This window comes from Panthera tigris, chromosome E3 (genome assembly GCF_018350195.1).
Source record: "Panthera tigris isolate Pti1 chromosome E3, P.tigris_Pti1_mat1.1, whole genome shotgun sequence".
In the NCBI taxonomy this organism is placed as follows: domain Eukaryota; kingdom Metazoa; phylum Chordata; class Mammalia; order Carnivora; family Felidae; genus Panthera; species Panthera tigris.
Genome location: NC_056675.1, coordinates 26,855,204 through 26,877,058, shown reverse-complemented (window position 1 = coordinate 26,877,058; position 21,855 = coordinate 26,855,204). Strand labels below are relative to the sequence as shown.

The following is a 21,855-nucleotide window of genomic DNA, read 5'->3' as shown; positions in this document are numbered from 1 at the left end:
TTACCTTGGAGGGTAAGGAAAAAAGATAAATCACGCGTAAAAGCGAAAAGCAGTGTGTGCCCCTGTAGCTCAGAAGCCAAGGACAGACGGGCAGATCCACTGAACCACGGAGCACCGACACGTCACCACGGTGCAGGTGCTCTCTCAAAGTAAATGTGCTGCAAGTAAGGTCTGACCGAACACACCTGAACTGTTGCAATTGAAGTTTCAATTTGGCTCAGAGTATGGAGTTTCTTTTTCATGCTGGTTAGGATGGCAGACCGAGGGGGAGGTGTGACTGACACGGCTTGTGGTCTATTGATAAGGAGGTCTTCATGCTGCCACTGTTCAAAGAAAAAGCAATGTAATAAAATCAGCAGGAAAAAAAACCTTTAGATAAAGAGATGGGAGGTATGAATTAGGACCGGGGGAAAGAAAAAAAAAAAAAAAAAAAAAAACAGCTGCAGCAAAGCGAGGCAGGCAGAGAAGTGTAAGTGCAAAATTACAAAATGATCACAACCAGGTGAAGTTTCCTAATGTAGAGAATGGCTGATAAATTTCTTCAATCAGTGAAATGCAACATCTAAGTAATAATTCTGAAGACATTTCCAAGTCTGTAAAAAAGTTTAGTATACAACCTCCCCCAAAAGACATCTCCAGTTAAGAGATCGGAACGGGTACTGGGGGGTGGGGAGGGGTTGTCCAGCATGAGGCTACAGAAGTGATTAAAAGAAATGATGGCAGGAGTCACAGAACAAAGACTTCTCCGGAGAAGAAAGGGGCAGGCAGTTGCTGACAGAGGGTCAAGGCGCCTTCCATTTCAAGGGTGGCCCCAGAAGGCCAACTGGGCTATAATTTAAAAGTAATACATTGCGCTTTTATTAAAATGATGGACAGCTGTTCAGATGAACAAAACTGAAAGGCTTTTTTATGTTTTCCATACGGCTGTCAATTTTTAAGGAAATAAACTAAAACGTATCAAATAATGAAACTTTCAACATCGCACTTTTTAGAAGAAAAAAATTTTAAAAACTCCAACGTGTTAGAAAGACTATTAATACATAATGAAAACAACTTCAAAATCTGAATAAATTAGTTTTCTTAATTCACGAGCTAAAAAAAAACAGCTATTGATAAAACCACAAAGAGAAGGAAATACACTGGTTCCTCACACTGGGCTATAACCACCAATTCCACCACTGGGAAGCAGCTTCAACATAAACGATACCAAAAAACCACTGTCTGTACCAAAACAGACCCCAAGAAAATGGCAGTCCCCAAATATTACTCTATGAGTTATATAACCTGTTTGAAGCTACTGATAATATTGAAGCCTGTATTGGCGGGGGTGGGGGTGGGGGTGGGGGAATAGCTACAATTTATACTGTGCTTAGTGTCTTAAACAGAACATAACTTTCTTTTAACATTTACTTTTAATGTTTACTTTTTGAGAGAGAGCGCGCACAAGTGCACGCATGAGAGTAGAGGGAAGGGGCAGAGAGAGAGGAAGACACAGAAGCCAAAAGAGCACAGTGCGGGGCTCAAACCCACAAGCTGTGAGATGATGACCCAAGCAGAAGTCGGATGCTTAACCGACTGAACCACCCAGGTACCCCTTTAACGTTTATTTTTGAGAGAGAAAGAGAAAGAGAGAGAGAAAGAGAGAGAGAGAGAAAGAAAAAGGAAAGAGAAAGAAAAAGGAAAGAAAAGAAAGAGAAAAGAAAAGAAAAGAAAAGAAAAGAAAAGAAAAGAAAAGAAAAGAAAAGAAAAGAAAAGAAAAGAAAAAACAGAGAGCATGAATGGTGGAGGGGCAGAGAGAGGGGCAGGGAGACACAGAATTTGCGGCAGGCTCCAGGCTCTGAGCTGTCAGCACAGAGCCCAACACAGGGCTCAACCCCACGAATCACGAGATCAGGACCTGAACCAAATCGGATGCTTTAGCCACCCAACTGTCCCAAACATCATTTTTTTTTTTTAAGTTTATTTATCTATTTTGAGAGCGGGGTGGAGAGAAAATCCAAGCAGGTTCTGCACTGACAGCCTATTCAGGGCTCCATCTCACGATCCGTGACATCATGACCTGAACCGAAAGGAAGAGTCAGACTCAAATGACTGAGCCACCCAACATTCCATATAGAACATCATTTGGGGGAGAGGGGGGAACGGCGGATTTTTTAAAGTTTATTTATTTTTGAGAGTGAGAATCACAAGCAGGCTCCACGCACCTCCCCAAGCCCACCCCAGTGCAGAGCCCAATGTGGGGCTTAAACTCACAAAACACGAGATCGTGACCTGAGCGGACACCAAGAGTCAGATGCCTGATCAACTGAGCCACCCAGGTGCCCCTAGAACATTTTTAACACTCATGGTCCTGAACCTTTGTGAGAGGTACTGTCCCCACCTTAGGGAAGTTAAACTCAGATTCATATACCTGAATCCAAATCCATCTCATCCCCAAAGCCTGTGCTATCATACTGCCCCCCTAACTAATCAAGGACAAAAACCGGCTTCTCAAAAAAACAATTTCCAAATGATGACAGATTCATGCACAAAGTTGGTAACACATCAAGAGAGTATCAGGGAAACAGAAGTCACCTTAGAAATCATCTTAATTACACGTTAAATCATATAGGAGGCACATTCACATAACGAATAAATTCAACCATTAGAAATTATATTTACAAGCAATACTTAATGACACAGACAATACCAAACATACAACGCTGATGGAAATGAATTCAAAGGTCACAAAGTGTAACCACAAAACACTCTCCACTACATGGAACACAGACAAGGAATAACAGGAAAGAAACACCAAAATTCCAAAAAGCTGGGATTGCTGCAAGCTGGCACAATTCAGGATGTTTATATTTTTTTCCCCTTATATTGTTTTATATTAATCTCCCCAGATTTTCAAATTCCTACATTGGGGAAAAACACACTCGAAAAATACTCACTTGAAACATGGCAATATGCAGCTGAACACGCTGCAGGCTTGTCTTACAAGAAGAAATACTGGTTTCCAGCCTGCGCACCAAATCATGCTTCTTCCAGGCAGTGTCGTAGGAACTCGCTAACACAGTTGCCCTGTTCATGACCAACTGAGAGAACTTCCCGATCTGGATGTTGTGCTCCACTGCTTTCTTACAAAGATCATCAACAGAAACTTTGCTTTCAGCACCAAAATCCTTCGCCTCTACTTGAGCAATAATGTCTACACCTAGAGCACTGATAAAACTGCAGAGGGTGAGTCCTAGGGCTTGGTTGGGAAGTCCAATCAAGAGCTGCCTCACGAAGTCAGCCGTGAATGCCTTTATAGGTTTGGCCATCTGGTCTTCACTGAAACAAGAGTTTCTAAAAAGGGTTTTCACATTGACCATCTGTACAGGCCCATTTACAGTATTCTGATCTTCAAGTGAACTTGATCCTAAAAAAAGAAAATCTTCTTAAAGTATTTCATGCAAAGCAAAATAAGGTGACAGTACTGCTTATTTAAAAACAAGACTTGGGGAGCCTAGGTGGCTCAGTCGATCGGGCGTCTGACTTCAGCTCAGGTTGTGATCTCACAGCTCGTGAGTTCGAGCCCCCGTCAGACTCTGAGCTGAGCCTGTTTCAGATTCTGTGTCTCCCTCTCTCTCTGCCCCTCCCCCAGCTCACACTCTGTCTCCCTAAGAACTAAATAAACATAAAAAAAAAAAAAAAAAAGACTTAATGAACATACAACTAAATTAAGCCTACCCCATCCTACACAACTAAATTCTACACAACTAAATTCAACACGTTTAAATGTGAAGTATTACCTGACAAAGTTTTAGAAAAGGTACCACAGAGCCTGAAGAACTCCTTAATTGTCTGTAGTCTTTTTAGAAAGAAAATTTCTTCTAGCACCTGCCGGTGATTATCATCATCAAAAAAATTGACTTGGGTGCTCCTAGCTTCCCTTATAATGTCAATCTTTCGCCAAGCTATGGGAATTTCCATCTTGTTTAACTATGTAAAAAAGAAGAAAAGTTCATTTCTCCACTCTTTGTACTGTGAACAACTACTTTACTACACTTGCATTATTTATTCACAAAATCAATATTTACCTTTTCAATTAGTAAACCAAAAGCAGTTTCCACTTGGGCAAACATGCCATCAAATGCTACCAATAGCATCTGGCCAGCTGACATTTTTGGTGTTTCATCAACTGAACCATTTCTTGGTTGGATTAATTCACCATATTGAGCATGAAGTATTCTAGAGAAAAAGAAAAGGGAATTAAAATCCTCCCTGAAGAGTAGTAAGTAAGAGTAACAAGTGTCAGAGCCGGCTAACATGTAATCTAGAAAACAAATCTTGTTGCGTGAAGAGTGTTAGGGTAAAACGGCATGTAGTGTCCACCATAATGTGAAGTTAATGATTCCAATTCAGTATTAGTAATGGATCATGTGATTAAATTTAATGCAAACTTGAATTATAACAATTTTTAAAAGAACTATATAAGATATTACAGTCTCATTTTATACAAAGAATGTAAAATAATATAACCTCCCAATAACTGTCAAGAATCACAAAATTCTGAAGTTGGAGGACTTAGCAAAAATTGTCCAGGATGTTCACACTACTGTCACATGACCGAGCCAACTACAGGCAGTAAACTCAGATGCCTGCCATCTTGGGCAAGCTTGGTTTTGAATAATGCATAGTCTGAGCATAGGTTTTCAGAAATTCACCCTGCTCATCATTGTTAAGACTTACAAAGTGGCTTATGAATCAAGACACTATTCCGAAATTTTTATATAAAAAAAATCAAAAACAGCACTCCTAGTACCTACAACTAGTATCAGTTTATGTCACTAACGTTAACTAGATTGTCAACTTTATCACACAGAAACTGCTACGAAACTATTGAGAGAATTTAAAAACTAGGCTAACCAGAGCAATTTCTTCTTTTTTTTTTAATATACGAAATTTATTGTCAAACTGGTTTCCATACAACACCCAGTGCTCATCCCAAAAGATGCCCTCTTCAATACCCATCACCCACCCTCCCTTCCCTCCCACCCCCCATCAACCCTCAGTTTGTTCTCAGTTTTTAAGAGTCTCTTATGCTTTGGCTCTCTCCCACTCTAACCTCTTTTTTTTTTTCCCTTTCCCTCCCCCATGGGTTTCTGTTAAGTTTCTCAGGATCCACAAAAGAGTGAAAACATATGGTATCTGTCTTTCTCTAACCAGAGCAATTTCTAATGGAAAAAAGAGCTACAACATGCTATAAAATTTTCCTTAAGATGATGAAAGTTTCTCCAAAACAAGGTACAAATATAAGCTGTAACAGAACCAAGCATGAAGATAGTCACCCAACTCATACAAAACAGTGGACAATCATCCATTTGAGGTAAGGGAAATCTGAATTAGCTATTAAAGGGAGATAAATGAGGGCTGAAATACAGTGAGAAAGAAAGGTGTACTGATCTACATTTCACATTTGAAATAATGCTAAAAATTAAATGATAAAGATGTTAGGCAAATAATCTAAACCATTGTCTAGCTGACATTTATAATAATTACACTCTTTTTTTTTTATTGTATGGTGAAGTAACTACAAGTAAACATAAAATAGGAAAACTGTGACTGCAGAAAACACTAAAAATTAATGTTAACATTTTAGGTCAAGTAGCAGCACCATGATTAAGAAAAATAAGTTGAGGGTCTCCTGAGTGGGTCGGTTGGTTCAGCGTCCAACTTCAGCTCAGTTCATGATCTCACAGTTTGTGAGTTCAAGCCTTGCATTGGGTTCTGTGCTGACAGCTCAGAGCCTGGAGCCTGCTTCAGATTCTGGGTCTCCCTCTCTCTCAAAAATAAACATTAAAAAAAAAATTTTTTTTAAGAAAAATAAGTTTATATTTTAGATACATATACTTCCTACAGTATTTAAGAATGAAAAGATACCTGCTTCAAACTAATTGGGGTAGAACAATTTAAAAAAAAAAATTTTGTTTAATGTTTATTTAGTTCTGAGAAAGAGAGAGAGAGCAGGGGAGGGGCAGAGAAAGAGGGACACACAGAATCCAAAGCAGGCTCTGGGCTCCAAGCCAGCAGCACAGATCATCATCCGGAGCTCAAACCCACGAACTGCGAGATCATGACCTGAGCCGAAGTTGGACCCTTAGCCGACTGAGCCACCCAGGCGTCCCAGGGCGGTACAATTTAAACAAATAATTTAAACCACTTAAACAGATGCAGATAATACCCAAAGGGGTAAAACAAAGGTTCATTCTACTATTCTACTTTCTTTAATCTTTGAATTTTCTCATGGAGGAAGCACGGCAGGTCAATCCATTTCAACTCTCTCAATTATACTTTCTGGGGTCAACTGGACACGAGAATGCCAAAGAAAGAGGTCTTGAGTCACCAGAGATAGAGGGGCTTAAACCATGGGGATAGTGCATGGCTGAAGGAACCACCCAACCTTTACAGGTTCCAAGGTCAAACTGTTTTTCTGGATTTATGAGATGAAAAACACAGCGTTCAGTATCTAAAACAAACTTAATAAAATTTAAGCAAATTTAAAAGCCTTCACCTGAAGTGAGCCATATACTCCATTAGCTAACTAAACTGGCCCATGTGATTTCATGGAGTTCTGAGGGCTGGCTTAAAAAATACTACACTCCACTCCGTGTGTATTCACATGGTGAAACACCACCCACGCACGCGTCGTGTATGTGTTAGAACGGCACAGAGCTACACACACACAAACAAGCGCGTGAGTAACTGGTGAAACCTCAGGAAGCCCTGCTGACCGCGGCAACATCCCTTTCGCGGTGCTGCCACAGCCCATCAGTAGGCAAGATGCTAACGCCGCAGGATGGATGAAGCGTGAGCGAGATGTCCCTGCACACGGTTTTTACGACTTCCTGAGAACCTGTAGTTATTCCCAAATAAAAGTTTTTTAAAGATAAGTACACACTTGCAAGTAATTGTATCTGCTGTAAAATTAAAACTGAACTCAGAGTAGAATAAGAGCTCAGAACCCCTTTATCTGGCTTCCCCATCTCTTTCCCAAGAAAACTGCACAGCTAGCATTCACTTGCCTGGCTACATCGATGTAATGAGCATGTGTTTCTTCCTCGAGTCCCATAGCTGCATTTCTTAAGTAGGCCTGAAGAGATTCAACTAGAGTCTGCAGGGGAACGCCATCAGTGGTCTGCTCAATAAGACTGTCCAGCTCATGAAGCATACTTTCTAATGTGTACTCTCCTTTCATCAAACATCTCAGTGCTTCTGGAAATATGATTTGCCGGAAATTTGAATTTAATTCCTATAAATATGTGAGAAATATATTTTAATGTTTTCTGAGTTTAGATAAGTTATACATTTACAGGCTTAATGCCATATATTAAGAACTTATGCAACTATAACCAACATATGGCCACAAACCTCTCAGTGATCTTTAAGTGACCAATGAAGCAGGATTAAAAGGGGAGAAGTCAAATTGCCTTTCTGAACCAAAGATGTAAGAAGTACGGTGTTCAACTGATCTAAAACAAAGTCATCAACTTTAAGCTAACTTAAAAGTGCTCACCTGAAGGGAGGTGTATACTCCATTGGCCAGGTGAACTGCCTCAGAAGCTTCCAGGGGGTTCGGGATGTCTAAGTCCTGCGGCACCAGGTGGCACTGCTTCAGTAACTGCACCAGGCACGTGACGTTCCCGCTCATGCTACAGAGCTCCTCCAGGAACCAGGCTCCGTCCCGAGAGGTCAGATCCACCAGCTGCTCTCCCGCGCTTGAAGCTGCACCTTCCATCATCAGGTTCCGCCTAAACTCAAATATTTGTACAGTGAAACCGACCCAGCTACCCTCACTCACAAAAGCGAATGCCTCAACACTGGAAAGGAAGTAAAGCAGTTGTGACGTCAAGCAAGACCCAGGACAGTACAGAATACCTTAAGTTGGGGATTAAACAAAAGACCAGTGAAATCGCAAATAAACATCAATGTTTTCAAGACAACGAAACGGTCTCCACAGGAGGCTGGCTGACTCACCTTGTGAGGGTACAAAGGGCCGAAATAATAACACTCGCTAGACTCAAAGATCCTTCTTCTCCATTCTCGTGAAGAAAAACTTTAATACAACGTTCAATTTCTTTCAACTGATCTTCACAGACAGGCACAGTGACAGCTTCCTGTTTCAAGCGTTCCACTTGCCTAATAAGCCTGCTGTTGATGTCGGCTGCATACCGCTGCAGAGTCATTTCGGTGGCAGTGATGAACTGACACACTGTTGGCGGGGGCTGGGGGGCATACTGCATTTCGTATCTATAAAACCAGAGAGAGGCGCTTGTTTACAACACAACCACACTGGACCCAGGGCGACATGGGGTATCGCATATGATCCTCAAACCTTCAACAGGAGAAATCGTGATTTCCATTTTTACAGCCAAGTCTTAGGAACTGAAGTAACTTTCCAAGATGACTCGTTAATAAGGGACAGATCAATGTTTGAGTTTAGCTCTCTTGACCCAGATCCCCGTCAGTGGCTAAAGAGACTCCGACACTGGGATCCACTTTATTTAATGAGGAAAACCACACTGTCTTAGGAGGGAAAGCATGAGCTTAGATTCTCCTCAAACCAAGAAAAAAGTGACTCTGTTTAAAACCCCATCCATCAACCCATTCTCGCAGAAAAAATGAAATATCATGCACACATAATGATAATCATTTGAACACAGCTTTGCTTCCAATCGCACGAGAAGTTAAGCAAATGAAGCATGCCCAACTCACTTCCTGTAGAGCTCCTGACAGCGCTCTACTGTGATGTTACAGATGAGCTCTTCCATCCAGGTCTTCCACTGTTCAATCCGATGTTTCTGAAATATGGCCTTGGGGTACTGCAGAGCCACGGTCGCATAGTGATGCAGCTGCTCCAGGCAGCCCCGGAGCACGGAGCGCCGCTGCTGGAGAAGGGCACCCACCTCCCCCTCCAGCTGCTCGCACTGGCTGATCAAGTGGGCCTGGCCGGCATTCTGTAGAAAGGCTGTCGCTGGCACATAGCTCGGAGGACCTTTTGGTGAAAGAGGACTATTAATACCAGTGCAACTATTCCCACCCAGCAGTCACTGCAAGGAGCACAAAGCAGAACCCCACACATAACAAAACAACCCCAGATTCACAGGCTCACGTGTGTATCTAAAATAAATCAAAACCCATACCAAGGTCCATTTGTGTGCTGATCTCCTGAAGCAAACTTGCAAGCTGTGTTGCTTCTAAATTACTGAACGCAGCCTGATAATGTGTTATCCACTGTTCAAATTCATTGAGCTTCACCTGGATTGCTTCCTGAACAGCCCTTTGCTGAGTCTGTAGTTGAGTGTGTTCAGAATACCTAATAGGAAGGGAAAACGTTTTTTAATTGGTTCTTTCTTCTACGTACTTTCATAACCTTGATTTTGCTCAAACTTGGGACTGCCTAGTAAGCTCCCTTTTCAATCTTGAAGGCAGTGCTCAAACATAATACCTTACTTCTCTGATTTTTCCCGTAACTCTCTCAACTATACTCACAACATTCTAAATAAAATTCTACCATACCTTCCAGGTTTTGAGTTCTCTTCAGCATAAAAGACAAGAAGGTTGACAGATCTTTTGAATCTCACAGACTCGTGCAATGTGTTGCATCTGCATATGTACCACTTACTGAGCACCTACCTACTCTGTACGAGGTTCATTCACTTAGATCATTCTAGTTTAATGCTTAACTCAGCAAAGCGGATAACATACCTGCCACTGTACTAATGAATAAGGACTCAGACACAGACTGTAGAGAGAAACCCCAGGTTTGCCTGAATCCAAGTTCATATTCTAACCACTATACCCACCCATCTCCCATAGTTACATGCTCAAACATGTGAATATAAAAAAGCAGAAAATTTAAATGAATTTTTGTGCATTAACATTTTGAAACTGCAGTCCTTGGGAGTATTTTTATCATTTATGTAAACTGCTGTAATAATTCTAAATCAGGTTGACAATGTTTACACAAATGTGAAAATTCTCCTTCATGGCAAATATTAAGAAACAAGAGCTTGGGGCTCCTCGGTGGCTGTCAGTTAAACATCTGACTTGGGCTCTCAGGTCATGATCTCACAGTTCACGGGTTCTGTGCTGACAGCTTGGAGCCTGGAGCCCACTTCATATTCTTTGTCTCCCTCTCTCTTTGTCCCTCCCTCTCTCATGCTCTGTTTCTCCCTCTCTCTCCTTCCCTCCCTCTAAAATTCATAAACATTAAAAAACTTTTTTTTTTTTTTTTTTTAAAGAAACAAGAGTTCAACACTTTTAAACCTGTGTTGCAGAGTGTGAGAAGGATGGTCCACTCCTTCCGCTCCTTCTAGAAACTCTATTTCTTCTAGCAGTTTGCCCTGTAGTTTTTCCACATCTGTCAGTTGCTCCTGCAAACTTAGGTATTCATCTAAGCTGCTGTCCAGCTTGGGAAGCACAACCAGCATCTCATCCCTGTTCTTAAACCAGTTCACCTGTAGAAAGATAATTATGATTAGAAAGATTCTTACAGGGTCAACTGTGAGACAGCATGACACGTGCCAGAAGGAACGTGTTAGATGAACACCCTGACCCTGACAGGGTGATGGTATCACCTGCATTTTACAAATAAAGATAAGCAGGGCGTTCAAGTTCACACAGCTGTAGTAAATGGGGACTCAAATCCCACAATACCATGTAGTTACCACCAAGGCACACAAAACAGTGTTGGCATCACTGGCTACCACAATACTAAGATTAAGACTGACGGGAGGCTATCTAATTAAAGAACACCTAAAATAGTCACTGGTAAACACACTGCAGTGTATTAAAAAAGGTCTAAGTTTTTTCAATTCATGAACCCATCTCCAACAAACGGGAGTGTGGTCGTGTGCCTTTGTGCACAACACAAATGTGTTGGCAGCATTTCCTACTAATAAGACATCAAATCGCCCTATTCCGCTGCCCTTTCAATGTTGTACATGACAGTCATCCAAAAAAAATTTTTTTAAAGATAGCTTTAGAGGCACGTGGGTGGCTCAGTTGGCTACACGTCTGACTTCAGCTCAGGTGAGGATCCCGCGGCTCGTGGGTTCGAGCCCCAAGTCGGGCTCTGTGCCAACAGCTCCGAGTCTAGGGCCTGCTTCAGATTCTGTGCCTCCCTCGCTCTCTGCCCCCCTGCTGAAAAAATAAACATTAAAAAAAAATACTATTCCTATGAAAATAACTAAATCAACAGAGTTTCACCCACTTTTTGATGGACATGTTAACACTAATAAAAGGCGGTGACTGTCACTGCCCTCACCTTAATTTCAGCTACTCTGGAAGAAAAGAGGCTGCGGGTGATCTCTCGCTCCATCTCTCTCTTGCTCTGCTTGCTCTCGGCCTGCTGGCCGCCTCCACCGTACACAGCGCCAGCAAACCCGGCCTCGCCCCCAGCCGTCCAGTCCACCAGAGGGTCATACACAAAGGCCTCCAGCAAAGTCAGCAGAGTCTCTCTGCCACGCCGCATAATGTGTAGAACCTGTTTTTAGAGAAGTTTCAATCAGGCTTTCCCCCAGGTTCCTCACTGAAATGCAGTCTTTCATTCCACAAGATCTGTTAATTTAACAGGTACGTGAAAAGGTGGAGAGAAACAGTGTACCTGCTCGCATGAAAGCCTAAAAACACCTTCTACTCCAGTTACACCCAGTGCCGTTTCAATGTTCTGTGTCATTCGGAAAGGGACCTTCTCAGGAACTCTAAGGCTTTTACCTTGAAAAGACAAATGGTTCTGTTTTTGTCCTTTCACCAAAAACATCTGACCCACACGTAAATGTAAAAAGTCCAATTTGATTTTACCTTTTTCGAAGCAAACGTTGTAGTCTATGTGAACCACCTCTCCAGTCGTCATATCTATGAGAACGTTATCCAGATGTCTGTCTCCAAGGCCAATTATGTATCCGACCATAGACATGACTGCAGTAGATCTGGCGTAAGACTAAACAAGAGGGTAAAGGGTGGGGAGAGCAGGCTGTAACACCATCAGCAAATCTCCTTCCAACACAGACTGGACGCTTCAAAATTCCCAACACCATAACCCCGCTCCCTCATTTCTAACTAGCTGGCACTCCTCGGGGCTGCCATGAGCGGTCACGGAGGCTCTGCGCTGAGCAGCAGCACACAACACTGTGGTCCCTGTTGGTCGTGCTCAGTATCAGAATGCTGGATTTAAAAATCAAACTATTTTCAGTCTCCCTAGTTTTTCCTTTTCTCAAGTTTTTATTCTTTCGTTCCATCCATAATCCCCTCTGTTCTGCCCACACACAGTTATGGCCACGCCTCATAAAAATAAGTGCACCTAAGATTCAAATACAGTTCTCGAATTTCCACGTCTGGAGGGAGACAAGGGGGAAGAGAAGGACGGTGAACAACACACACAAGATAGGAAACAGGCAAAAGAAACAGCAATATTGATTACAGTCCCAAACAAAACACATACCTGTGTGACTCTCCACCATTCGTCAGGGGTGGTACAAGATGACCAAAGCTCTTTAGCAAGGAGATTTGGGGGGGTGGCCTCCATTAACTCTTCTAATACCGCCTTCATTACATGAAGAGGCCAATCTCGTCGGGACACATCCAAACTAAGTCCAACTGCTTTTAAAGCAGGGCCAATTTTACTATAATAAAGTTCACTAGGACGAGGTACAATTCCCGGATTCTGAGGAGTTTGGTAGGAATCTTGGGCCTTAAAAAAAATTTTTTTTAAGAAAAAAAATTAACTTTATTTAAACAAAGGTTACTTGCAATATAAAGTAGTATGTTAAAAACTGATTTTTGAGTGGCATTCTCCATCTATCTAGCCAATTTATACACACCAAACAGGTAATTCTTCTGGAAGTTCCATCTTTCTTACAATCTACACATCTTTCTCTTAATTAACTACTATGACTTTACTGGAAACTTGGTCTGCTGTTCTATTTTCTCGAGGTTCAATTCAAACTCAACATCCAATTTACATTCTTCTTTGTAACATACAATTCTATTTAAAATTAGTCGTTAATTTGGAATGCCTGAGCGACTCAGTAGGTTAAGCATCCTACTTTTGATTTCTTTGGCTCAGGTCATGATCTCACGGTTTTTGAGTTCAAGCCCCAGGTGAGACGCTGTGCTGACAGTCTGGAGCCTGCTTGGGATTCTCTCTTTCTCCCTGTTTCTGCCCCTCCCCCACACGTGTGCGTTCTTGCTCCCTCTCTCAAAATAAACTTCAAATCTATCATTAATGAATGCACAAATTTCATTCTTCACTGATCAAGTCATTTAACAACATTCAGACAAATATTTAGGTAGTCCCTAATTCCCATCACTAATCTACCCCCCCCAATAATTGTTCTGTAGTCTTCTACGCTTATTTTTTAAATTCGACTCCTTTCAAACTCTTGTTCCTTCCTATACCTAACCTAATTAGATTGTTTTGGCTAGATATGGAATCCTGAAGTTCAGACTAGAAAACTTACCTTGTATGTCTGTAGCACTTGGTACTGTTCCTGGCATATACTCAACACACAGGTACTTAGCTACAATTAATGCTAAATTGAATCCCTAGTCTAAATCAAAATCATAAATTTCCCAGTCACAAAATCACATAATTAACCCTAAATGTAAAGTTGTTTATTATTTACATCCTTAATTTAAAAGAACCTGGGTTTCCAAGCTGTTTATTATAAGTTTAACTTAAAAGACCCTAGTTAAGCCCCAAAAAAAGCATCAAGATGTTAAATATCAACTTACTGAGTGATTAATGACCATACTACCATCCTACCTGCTCCCCCCTATATTTGTCTAGAACAAGACTGTCAAATGTCACCATTTCTTCCTCTTAAGTTTTTATAAAATGTGCCTCAGAAACACTTTCCCAGATACCTTAAGTCTATTCTGTAACATATAAACTTTCCAAAACACTCAAGAACAGTAGCCTGTAAGCATTTCACACAGAACAAGAGACTAATATGCTTTTTTATATATATTCAAATAAAAGTATATGCATATTTGAGTTTTAATCAACCTTCTGTGCTTGTAAGGCGGCCTCCCGTTGTTGCCATCGTTTGTAAAGACCAAATAAAGGTGTGGCTCCATCCACCCACTGGATTAGTCCTGATCGTGTTCCTAGCGGTGTTACAGAATAGTGTCGGGCATGGAAACGGGGCGTTTCCTGGCGATTGATTGTAGCAAACATGGTATTCACAATAGACAGGAATTGCATTATTCTCTCATCCAGATGTAAATCTTCCAATCCTATGGAAACAAAAGGTAAAAGTAGCTAGAGTGGTGACCACATGGGTGTAAAGTGCAATGGGGTGGAGGGGCATGGGGCTTACAAACATACACTTTTGTGTTTCTTCTCAGTTAACAGAAGCAGTCAAAAACTGAGAGCCAAAGAAGCACAATGACAGCATTAGAGAACATTCCATTTAGTCACAAGGTATTAAGACACTAGCATTATTAGCTGTACCTCATTTCTGCTTATATAAGTTCTTAAGCAAAGAGACAGTAGGAAATGGAAAAATCTTACTCCACAGCCTCCAACCACTGCTATTCAAAATCACGGCCAGGCTATTCACCTGCAACAATCCTCTCCCATCACATTTCACACACAAAATCAGATTAATCAGATTAATGCTCTTCTTTTAAATCCCACCTTTGAAAAGGTAAGGATAGCTTTTCCCATCTGACCCCAGAAAGAGAAGTTTCTTTGGCTTGGTTTTGGTAGGTAAGATGGTGATGGTTCCGCCCACACTGTGGATTGTGACAGTGTCTCTAGCTGACACCTCTCCAGGAAGAGCAATTTCAGTGTTAGTCATGGCAGCCAGCCAGGGGCTGATTTCTTCAAGACGCAAGATGTAACTTGCACGTTTCTGTGCTCTCTGTTGCAAACTCAGCATTATCTATATTTAGGAGATGGGGAAAAACAAGTTCATGTTATCATTACAGCACTTATTTTCTTCCACATTCAACTGGCATAAAAGTAAACTTAACATACCAACACAGATACTTCTTATTGTAGTGCCTATCCTTATTTGACGTTATGTATTTGGGCCATCCTGAGAAGGGAAATAGTGGTGTGCAGATGTGACCTAGGTGATTTTTACTTTGTTCAGACCAACTTCTCTGTCCAAACAAGCAATGAAATCCCAGCAGATGGAAAGAAAGCACTAATTCAGAAGCAAAATTCAGAGCTTCTAACAAGCTAATCCCCCCACTGTTAAGCTATGTTTGATCAGTGCCAAAACAAATCAATTAAGTCCTCACAATAGAGCGGATGTAACTGACAGCTGTTGGCTATCAAATAGATACACTGTTAGAGCTCTGACCACTTAAAGTATGTAGAATAACACCACAACCCCCTCTAATAATTCGCAGGGAGTGAATAGCATATGTAGGTGTATCCCTGCTTGCAGCTAACTCAATAATGTGCACCTGAATTAATGAACTCTGGGTTCTGCTTTCATGTGAAAAATGTGTAATCAATCCTTAGCGAGCTTTGTTCCATAAAAGGAAAAATACAACTGGGAACACCCCAAGTATCCATGACAGGACAATGGATACACTGTGTCATTTTCCCATATTAGATCAATGTTCACCTGCATACAAAATATGGATGGACCATTAAAAAAAAAAGAAAAAAAAAACCCAATGCTAATCTATCAATTATGGAAGTAATAAAAACATACATTAATACACACACACATACACCATGTATACACACACACACACACACACACATATACATACGTATATACATACTGGTATACTGTATATAACCTCATTTATATTAAGTTAAAAACATCCTTTAGAAATGTATCAGTAAATAACAACTATTTTTTAAAGTATTCTTCCCATCTCTTCCTCTGGTTTTCTTGGTTAATTTATTGACAAGGAAACACAGAAGCAAGGAACTGCTAATGGAACACAAGCAAACAAGTCTGGCTGGGCCACACACACAATGAACTTCAGGCTTCGTGTTAGCCCTCTAGCCTTGTGCTTCTAGTTTACGTCCTATGAATTTAGCATGTACTCTAGTTTCCTCTAGATTGCACTTACTCATTAAAGTCAGGTGGACTTTCTTTCTACACTATCTTTTAATAGTTTTCTCATTGCTAAAGTTAAGTAAGGAAATTAGGAGTAAGGTAAGGGATAGAGAAAGAGAGAATGAAAAGAAAGAAAAAGCTACATGATAAATGTTCTCCTAAAATAATGGTGCTGTTGCTGTACCAGGTCAAAGAAAACACACAATTAAGGGGACCAAAACATAAAAGACAGGATTCTCAAATATTTAAAAACGCTAATCATCCCCAAGTAGCCTATGCAGAACCCATTTCAAAACAGTTACTTATAAAAATTGATGTTGTTCCATGTGAACATTTTGTCTGTTAGAAATATTTAATAACAAAAAAAGAGAGGAATATTCAATACCCACCCCAAAGAAAACTATATAGGTACAAGGTTAAATTTTATCATCTTTATGAAGACAATAAAGCAAGCAATCAATATTTAGTTCGAGGCCAGACCTCTTCCTTGGTTAATTTTTTACAGTATATTCTTCCTTAGTGTGAACCCTCTACAGATAAAAAGTTTGCTGCCCTAGGCCCACTCACCGCCAAATTCTCCAAATAAAGAAAACACCTTTCTTTCTCCACATTTCTTATAAGCAACTGGTCATAGGTTGCCTTCTAGGGGCCTACAAAAGTCTTCTCTCACATTGCAAGTAAAGAGAGTCCCCATATTTAAATTCTGTATCTCATACGGAATTTCCCATTCTAGTAGCATTCTTAAGATTTTTCTGTACCTCTTTAAAGGGAATCCAGCTGCTTCCAGGCTTTGCGGGATTGGAGGGGGTCTTCAGTTTTTCAAGAGCATTTTCAATTGCTTCACCATAGTTATCCTGAAACCACTTTTCATGAGGTGTCTCCGCAGGGGCCGCGGTGATGCTCCTCACATGCTCCAAAGCGAACACAATGGGCTTCATCAAAGCCGTGTGCTTTTCCCGCATGATAGCAATTTTCTCTTCTCTGGCCAGGGAGGCATAAAGAGTTTTACAAACATGGAACAGTTTAAATGCATCAAGTGCAAGTAAATACTATCAGAGAGTAAGCTAAATAAATAAAATACTGGCAAAATAACTTACTAACACAGCACTGTAAAATATCCAGCACATGAAAGAGGAAGCTTTTTTCAACAACTGGTACTGGGAAAACTGGACATCCACTTGCAAAAGAATGAAGCCAGACCCTTACCTTCCTTATACGACATGCGAAAAAATAACTCAAAATGGATCAAAGACCTTAAGAGCTAAGACTTTAAAACTCTTAGGAAAAAAAATGTAGAGGAAAGGCTTCTGGCCGCTGGATTTGGCAACAATTTCTCAACAAAAGGCAAAACAGAAAAACCGGGCTACTATATCAAAAGATCTATTAAGGAGAAGGAGCAATTTCGTGCATCAAAAGATACTATTAAGAGACTGAAAAGAACGCACAAAAGGGGAGAAAATATTTGCAAATCATACATGTGAAAGGGGGTTAATATTGAGAATTACAGAGAGAACTCCTAAAATAACAAAAAAAATTCCCAACAACCCAAATTCAAAACTGAGCAAAAGATTTGAATAGACATTTCTCCAAAGAAGCTATTCAAATGATCAAAAGGCACATGAAAAGAGGCTCAACATCACTAGTCGTTAGGGAGATGCGAGTCAAAACCACAAGCAGATACCACTTCACACCCATCAGGATGGCTACTATATAAAAAAACAAGAAATGACAAATATTGGCAAGTATGTGGAGAAACTGGAACTCTTGAGCACTTGTGGCAGGAATGTAAACTGATGCAGGAAAACAGCACCAGTTCCTCTGGTGGTTCCTCTGTAATTCAAACATAGAGTAACAATATGACCCAGGCAAATCCATTGGATCATACACAAAATAACTGAAAACGGAGTCCAACAGATACTTGCACACTGATGTTCACCAAAAAGCAACCCAAATGTCCACTGAGAGATGATGGCATGAACTAAATGAGGTATATCCATACAATGGAGTATTATTCGGCGATAAAAGGAAATTCTCACATATGCCACAACATGGATGAACCTCCAAACATGCGAAGTGAAACACGCCAGGCACAAAAGGACAAATACCTTTGATTGCACTTACATGAGGTACTCGGAGGAGTCAAATTCAGAGACAAAAAGTAGAGTAGTGGTAAAGAGGGGCTAGGGTTAAGGAGCCATGGAAGGTTAGTGTTTAATGAGTACAGAGCTTATGTCTGGGATGAATAAGTTCTGGAAATGAACAGGAGTGATAGTTGCACAACACCGGACACACGCTTACTGTGACTGAATTACACTTAAAACTGGTTAAAGTAACAAACTTTATGTCTTGTGTATTTTACGTTACAAGCGGGGAGGGGGGCAGGGAGCGGCTTTGTTTTCAGAGTAAAAGCGTACGAAAACGTACTTGCGTAAGGTGTTGTTGTTCTGGACTCTCTTCACCTCATCTTCCAGCTGCTGGATTCGTCTCAGGACATACATATGTTGCTGTAACAGAACTCCCAACCAGAGCTCATCCCAGAGAACAGTGACCCTGCGCAGCTCAGCCACAAGCATCTGAACCTGCGACACATGGTACATCCAAATACGTTCAGCTACAAGTCCACACACCCAGCACAGTTCTGCAAACACTAGGAATTACACGTTCACTGTGTGCATCTTTGATTCATTCTACGAGCAGAGAACCTTGATTAGTGATTCTATCAATACTGATTTGTAAAACCGGTACTGACTTGTAAAAGCTCATTTAGAGTAAAAACTCTAAAGGTTTTTTTGTTCTTCAAATACGGTTTCCATGACAGTGTTTATGGATGGGTTCTAGGTTGTTTTATGGGGAGGGAGAGAATATAATAAAAGCTGTTTTAAAACATATGAACTGTGCTTTTCTGTACCTGTAACACCATGGTTGGGTTTGCAGAGGACAGTTTATCGACAATTTTGCTGTAGCAATCCTGCATCATGGCCTGGTCTTCATTTAATCCACTTTTAGGTTCATCCTTGTTGCTATCCTGAGAGGCAGGAGGACTTCCTCCCTCACATTCAGAAACCAGCAATTCTTCTCCTTGAATATTGCCAAGTAAAGTTGGAATTGCAGAGGAAAACTTATTTCCTATGAGAAAATGCAAGAATAAGGTACACTTTGGAAGTTTCTCCTATGCGCGTATGTTAAGAAAAACATCGGTAATCTATTTGACTCCAAGGGCACTCACTTTAATTTGCCTTCTGTGCATTAAAATGACCAAAAATCATGGATCTTCTGCCTTGTATTTATTAATATTATAAGCAAGTAGAAGATAAATGAAAAAATAAATAAATGAGCCTCAGCACACAAAGCTTTCTCACAGCCAGAGCCCTCTGAGCTTCGTTTCCTCCTTATCCACCATTTACTCAACTCATCAGGGAATCTGATTTCTCCAAGCGTGAATGGGTTACTCTAAGGCTGAAGGTCGCATGTAAAGAACATGCCCCACTGTGGGACTCAGCAGTTACTATCTCAATAAACCTTAATTATTATTATTATTATTTATTCTCGAAAAAAGTACGAACTCCCCAACGCTGTAACATAAAGCTCAAAAAGTTTACCTAACAGACATTCCTTGCAAAAGACTTTATATTTAGAGCAGAGTAGCAGTGTTTTAATATTCCATACCTGAAGCCTGTGATTCAGTACTAAGTGATATGGTGCCCACTATTGCAGGGTACAGTATGAGATGTGGGGAATCTTGAGCCACTCGGCAGAGGAGGTTACAAATACTCTGGCGCACATATACTTCAGGATGGTTTAAGCGTGAGAAAAGCTGTGGAATAATTCCTTCAGGATAAGAAGAAAGAAAGATACTTTAAAGTTATTAAAAACTGTCAACACAGTAGATGCAAACGCGTAAAACCTGACATATGTCAGCATCAGTTCTAAGAGCCTCAAATTCCTCTCTGTATTAATAACAAAGAACCCTAACAATAGCTCCTGATTTGCACGTTTGGTTAGGGTACAGAGCAATTCAACAATGTTCTGGCCAAATGTATTTTCTAAGAATGCCTGTAAAAGACAGACACAGATCATTTTTTAACACCCGGCATATAAAATTTTTTTAAAAGTTATTTTCACCAGTATCTCCAAAATTCATCTTGCATGCATAAAGCTCCTGCCTCTCAGCCTTCTAGTTCTCTGAAAGGTGGGAGACAAGAACATGTAACGTAGTCACATATTCTATCACTAGTGTAGCTACTCTGTAACACATTCAAATAATAAACATAAAGGAACTACCATTTTTTAAATTGTCTTCTATCTCCTACCCAGAAATAATTTTCCTGAAACATTTTATTTAGACCCTTACCTCTCCATGGAGCAGTAGGTGTTGTTTCCAAGCCACGTTCCAGATACTGCCTAAGCTCGCCGGCATGTTTCACGAGCAATCTGAGCAGGCGCAGGGTGGCCATCACAATCACATCATCAGTGCTCTGCTCTGCTCTGTGACTTAAATGTAGCCTAGGGTCGTCTTCATCTAAGGGAATCTAAGGGCAAAAGATGAAAGGCAGAAACAAGAATACCGTTTTCGTCTGCTAGGTGAGAGATGTCAAATACACTTTCTCAGAACAGAACAGTGTGCTACCTACCTGCCCAGCGTTGAGTTTAAGGAAGGTAAAATATGCACTGCAAGACAGCTTGTACAGGCTGAAGATTCGATCTACAACTTTCCTCCACACTTTAATAACTCCTTCTGTTGCACTTTCATCAAGTTCTGAAAGCCACGGGCAGCTGGATATTAACTGACGCCAGATAACATCAACCATGTCGTCTTCCTCGTTATCTTCACCTTCTGTTATCTGAAGCGTTATATCTTCATCCTGAAGAAAATTTGGGCATAAAATGCTATTGAACACAAACTGAAAAGGGGAAAAAAGGTATATGATTTTCCTATTCTACAAAAGCATTTTTCTCGTTGATGGAAAATTCAATTACTTCACACTTAATTTTATACATGCTAAGCCAGTATCAATACACTCCTCTGTATGATGTTTTACTAACGTAGCTAATGAAGACAACTCCGGTGTTTTGCACCTTAAACGCTTCCAAATTATAATGTGATGTTCTGCCGGCAGAACATTAAACATAATCTGTTCAGAAGGTTGAGGCTAAATGTTCACAGAATTCACTCACAACAGACCCTGCTCTCTTCATAGTACTGGGCATGTACAGAACACCAGCTCTGGCAGACAGCGATACATGCTGAAGTCCAGAGCAAGACGAGGTTAGGTCAGCGAATAAAATCCCAACTTTTAAAGTCTGTATCTACTCAGTAGTTATGACATTCTAGAATTGACAGAACTCTGAGCAGAGAGGGAATAAATCCTACAGCTCGTTTAGTTCACTAGGTTTCAACTCTGGCTGTGAAGTACAATCACCTAGTAAGCTTAAATACGTGCGCATATGTCCCACTCAGCTATCTGGGGTGGTATGCAGGCACTCGTGTAGTTTAAAAAGGTCCCAAGCTAGTGTTAAGAACCTAATTTCTGATCAAAACACCTAAAAGAGAAATTTCATTCCCATAAAACAAACTTCACCTATTTTAATAACAGGACCTTAAAGAAATGATTTCTCAAGAAATTACATTTTTCTTAGAAAAGTATCATAACTCACTTTCATTTTAAAACTCAAAGTTCTGATTTGTAACAAAAACTGCCTAAACCCTATTCAATATTTAATCAAGTATATATATGATCAACCTCCTCGAAATCAATGAATTAAAACCGTGATCCTGACACCATTTCTCCCAACA

General features: G+C 40.5%; 2 protein-coding genes across 8 annotated transcripts in view; both read right to left on the bottom strand.

Moving 5' to 3' along the window:
• The window catches only part of LOC122234543 (basic proline-rich protein-like), a gene marked incomplete at its 3' end in the record, with an annotated part of 342,718 nt that overhangs the window by 226,296 nt on the left and 94,567 nt on the right, over positions 1–21,855 (bottom strand). The window lies entirely within an intron of this gene.
• SMG1 (SMG1 nonsense mediated mRNA decay associated PI3K related kinase) overlaps positions 1–21,855 on the bottom strand; it is a 98,854-nt gene that overhangs the window by 10,260 nt on the left and 66,739 nt on the right. For 6 of the 7 annotated variants that reach the window (XM_042971085.1, XM_042971087.1, XM_042971086.1 and 3 more), the window contains 22 exons: positions 20,693–20,923; positions 20,413–20,590; positions 19,728–19,889; positions 18,970–19,187; positions 18,486–18,640; positions 16,820–17,042; positions 14,672–14,918; positions 14,039–14,268; positions 12,473–12,721; positions 11,833–11,971; positions 11,636–11,745; positions 11,297–11,515; positions 10,297–10,487; positions 9,171–9,343; positions 8,743–9,022; positions 8,005–8,277; positions 7,544–7,778; positions 7,053–7,279; positions 4,068–4,218; positions 3,780–3,969; positions 2,937–3,406; positions 186–323 (listed from right to left, as the gene is read on the bottom strand). In XM_042971085.1, coding sequence (XP_042827019.1) covers positions 186–323; positions 2,937–3,406; positions 3,780–3,969; positions 4,068–4,218; positions 7,053–7,279; positions 7,544–7,778; positions 8,005–8,277; positions 8,743–9,022; positions 9,171–9,343; positions 10,297–10,487; positions 11,297–11,515; positions 11,636–11,745; positions 11,833–11,971; positions 12,473–12,721; positions 14,039–14,268; positions 14,672–14,918; positions 16,820–17,042; positions 18,486–18,640; positions 18,970–19,187; positions 19,728–19,889; positions 20,413–20,590; positions 20,693–20,923 — 4,689 coding nt within the window. Of the gene's footprint in view, positions 1–185; positions 324–2,936; positions 3,407–3,779; positions 3,970–4,067; positions 4,219–7,052; positions 7,280–7,543; positions 7,779–8,004; positions 8,278–8,742; positions 9,023–9,170; positions 9,344–10,296; positions 10,488–11,296; positions 11,516–11,635; positions 11,746–11,832; positions 11,972–12,472; positions 12,722–14,038; positions 14,269–14,671; positions 14,919–16,819; positions 17,043–18,485; positions 18,641–18,969; positions 19,188–19,727; positions 19,890–20,412; positions 20,591–20,692; positions 20,924–21,855 lie in introns of those variants that run through there. The other variant, XM_042971091.1, reaches the window with a different exon arrangement.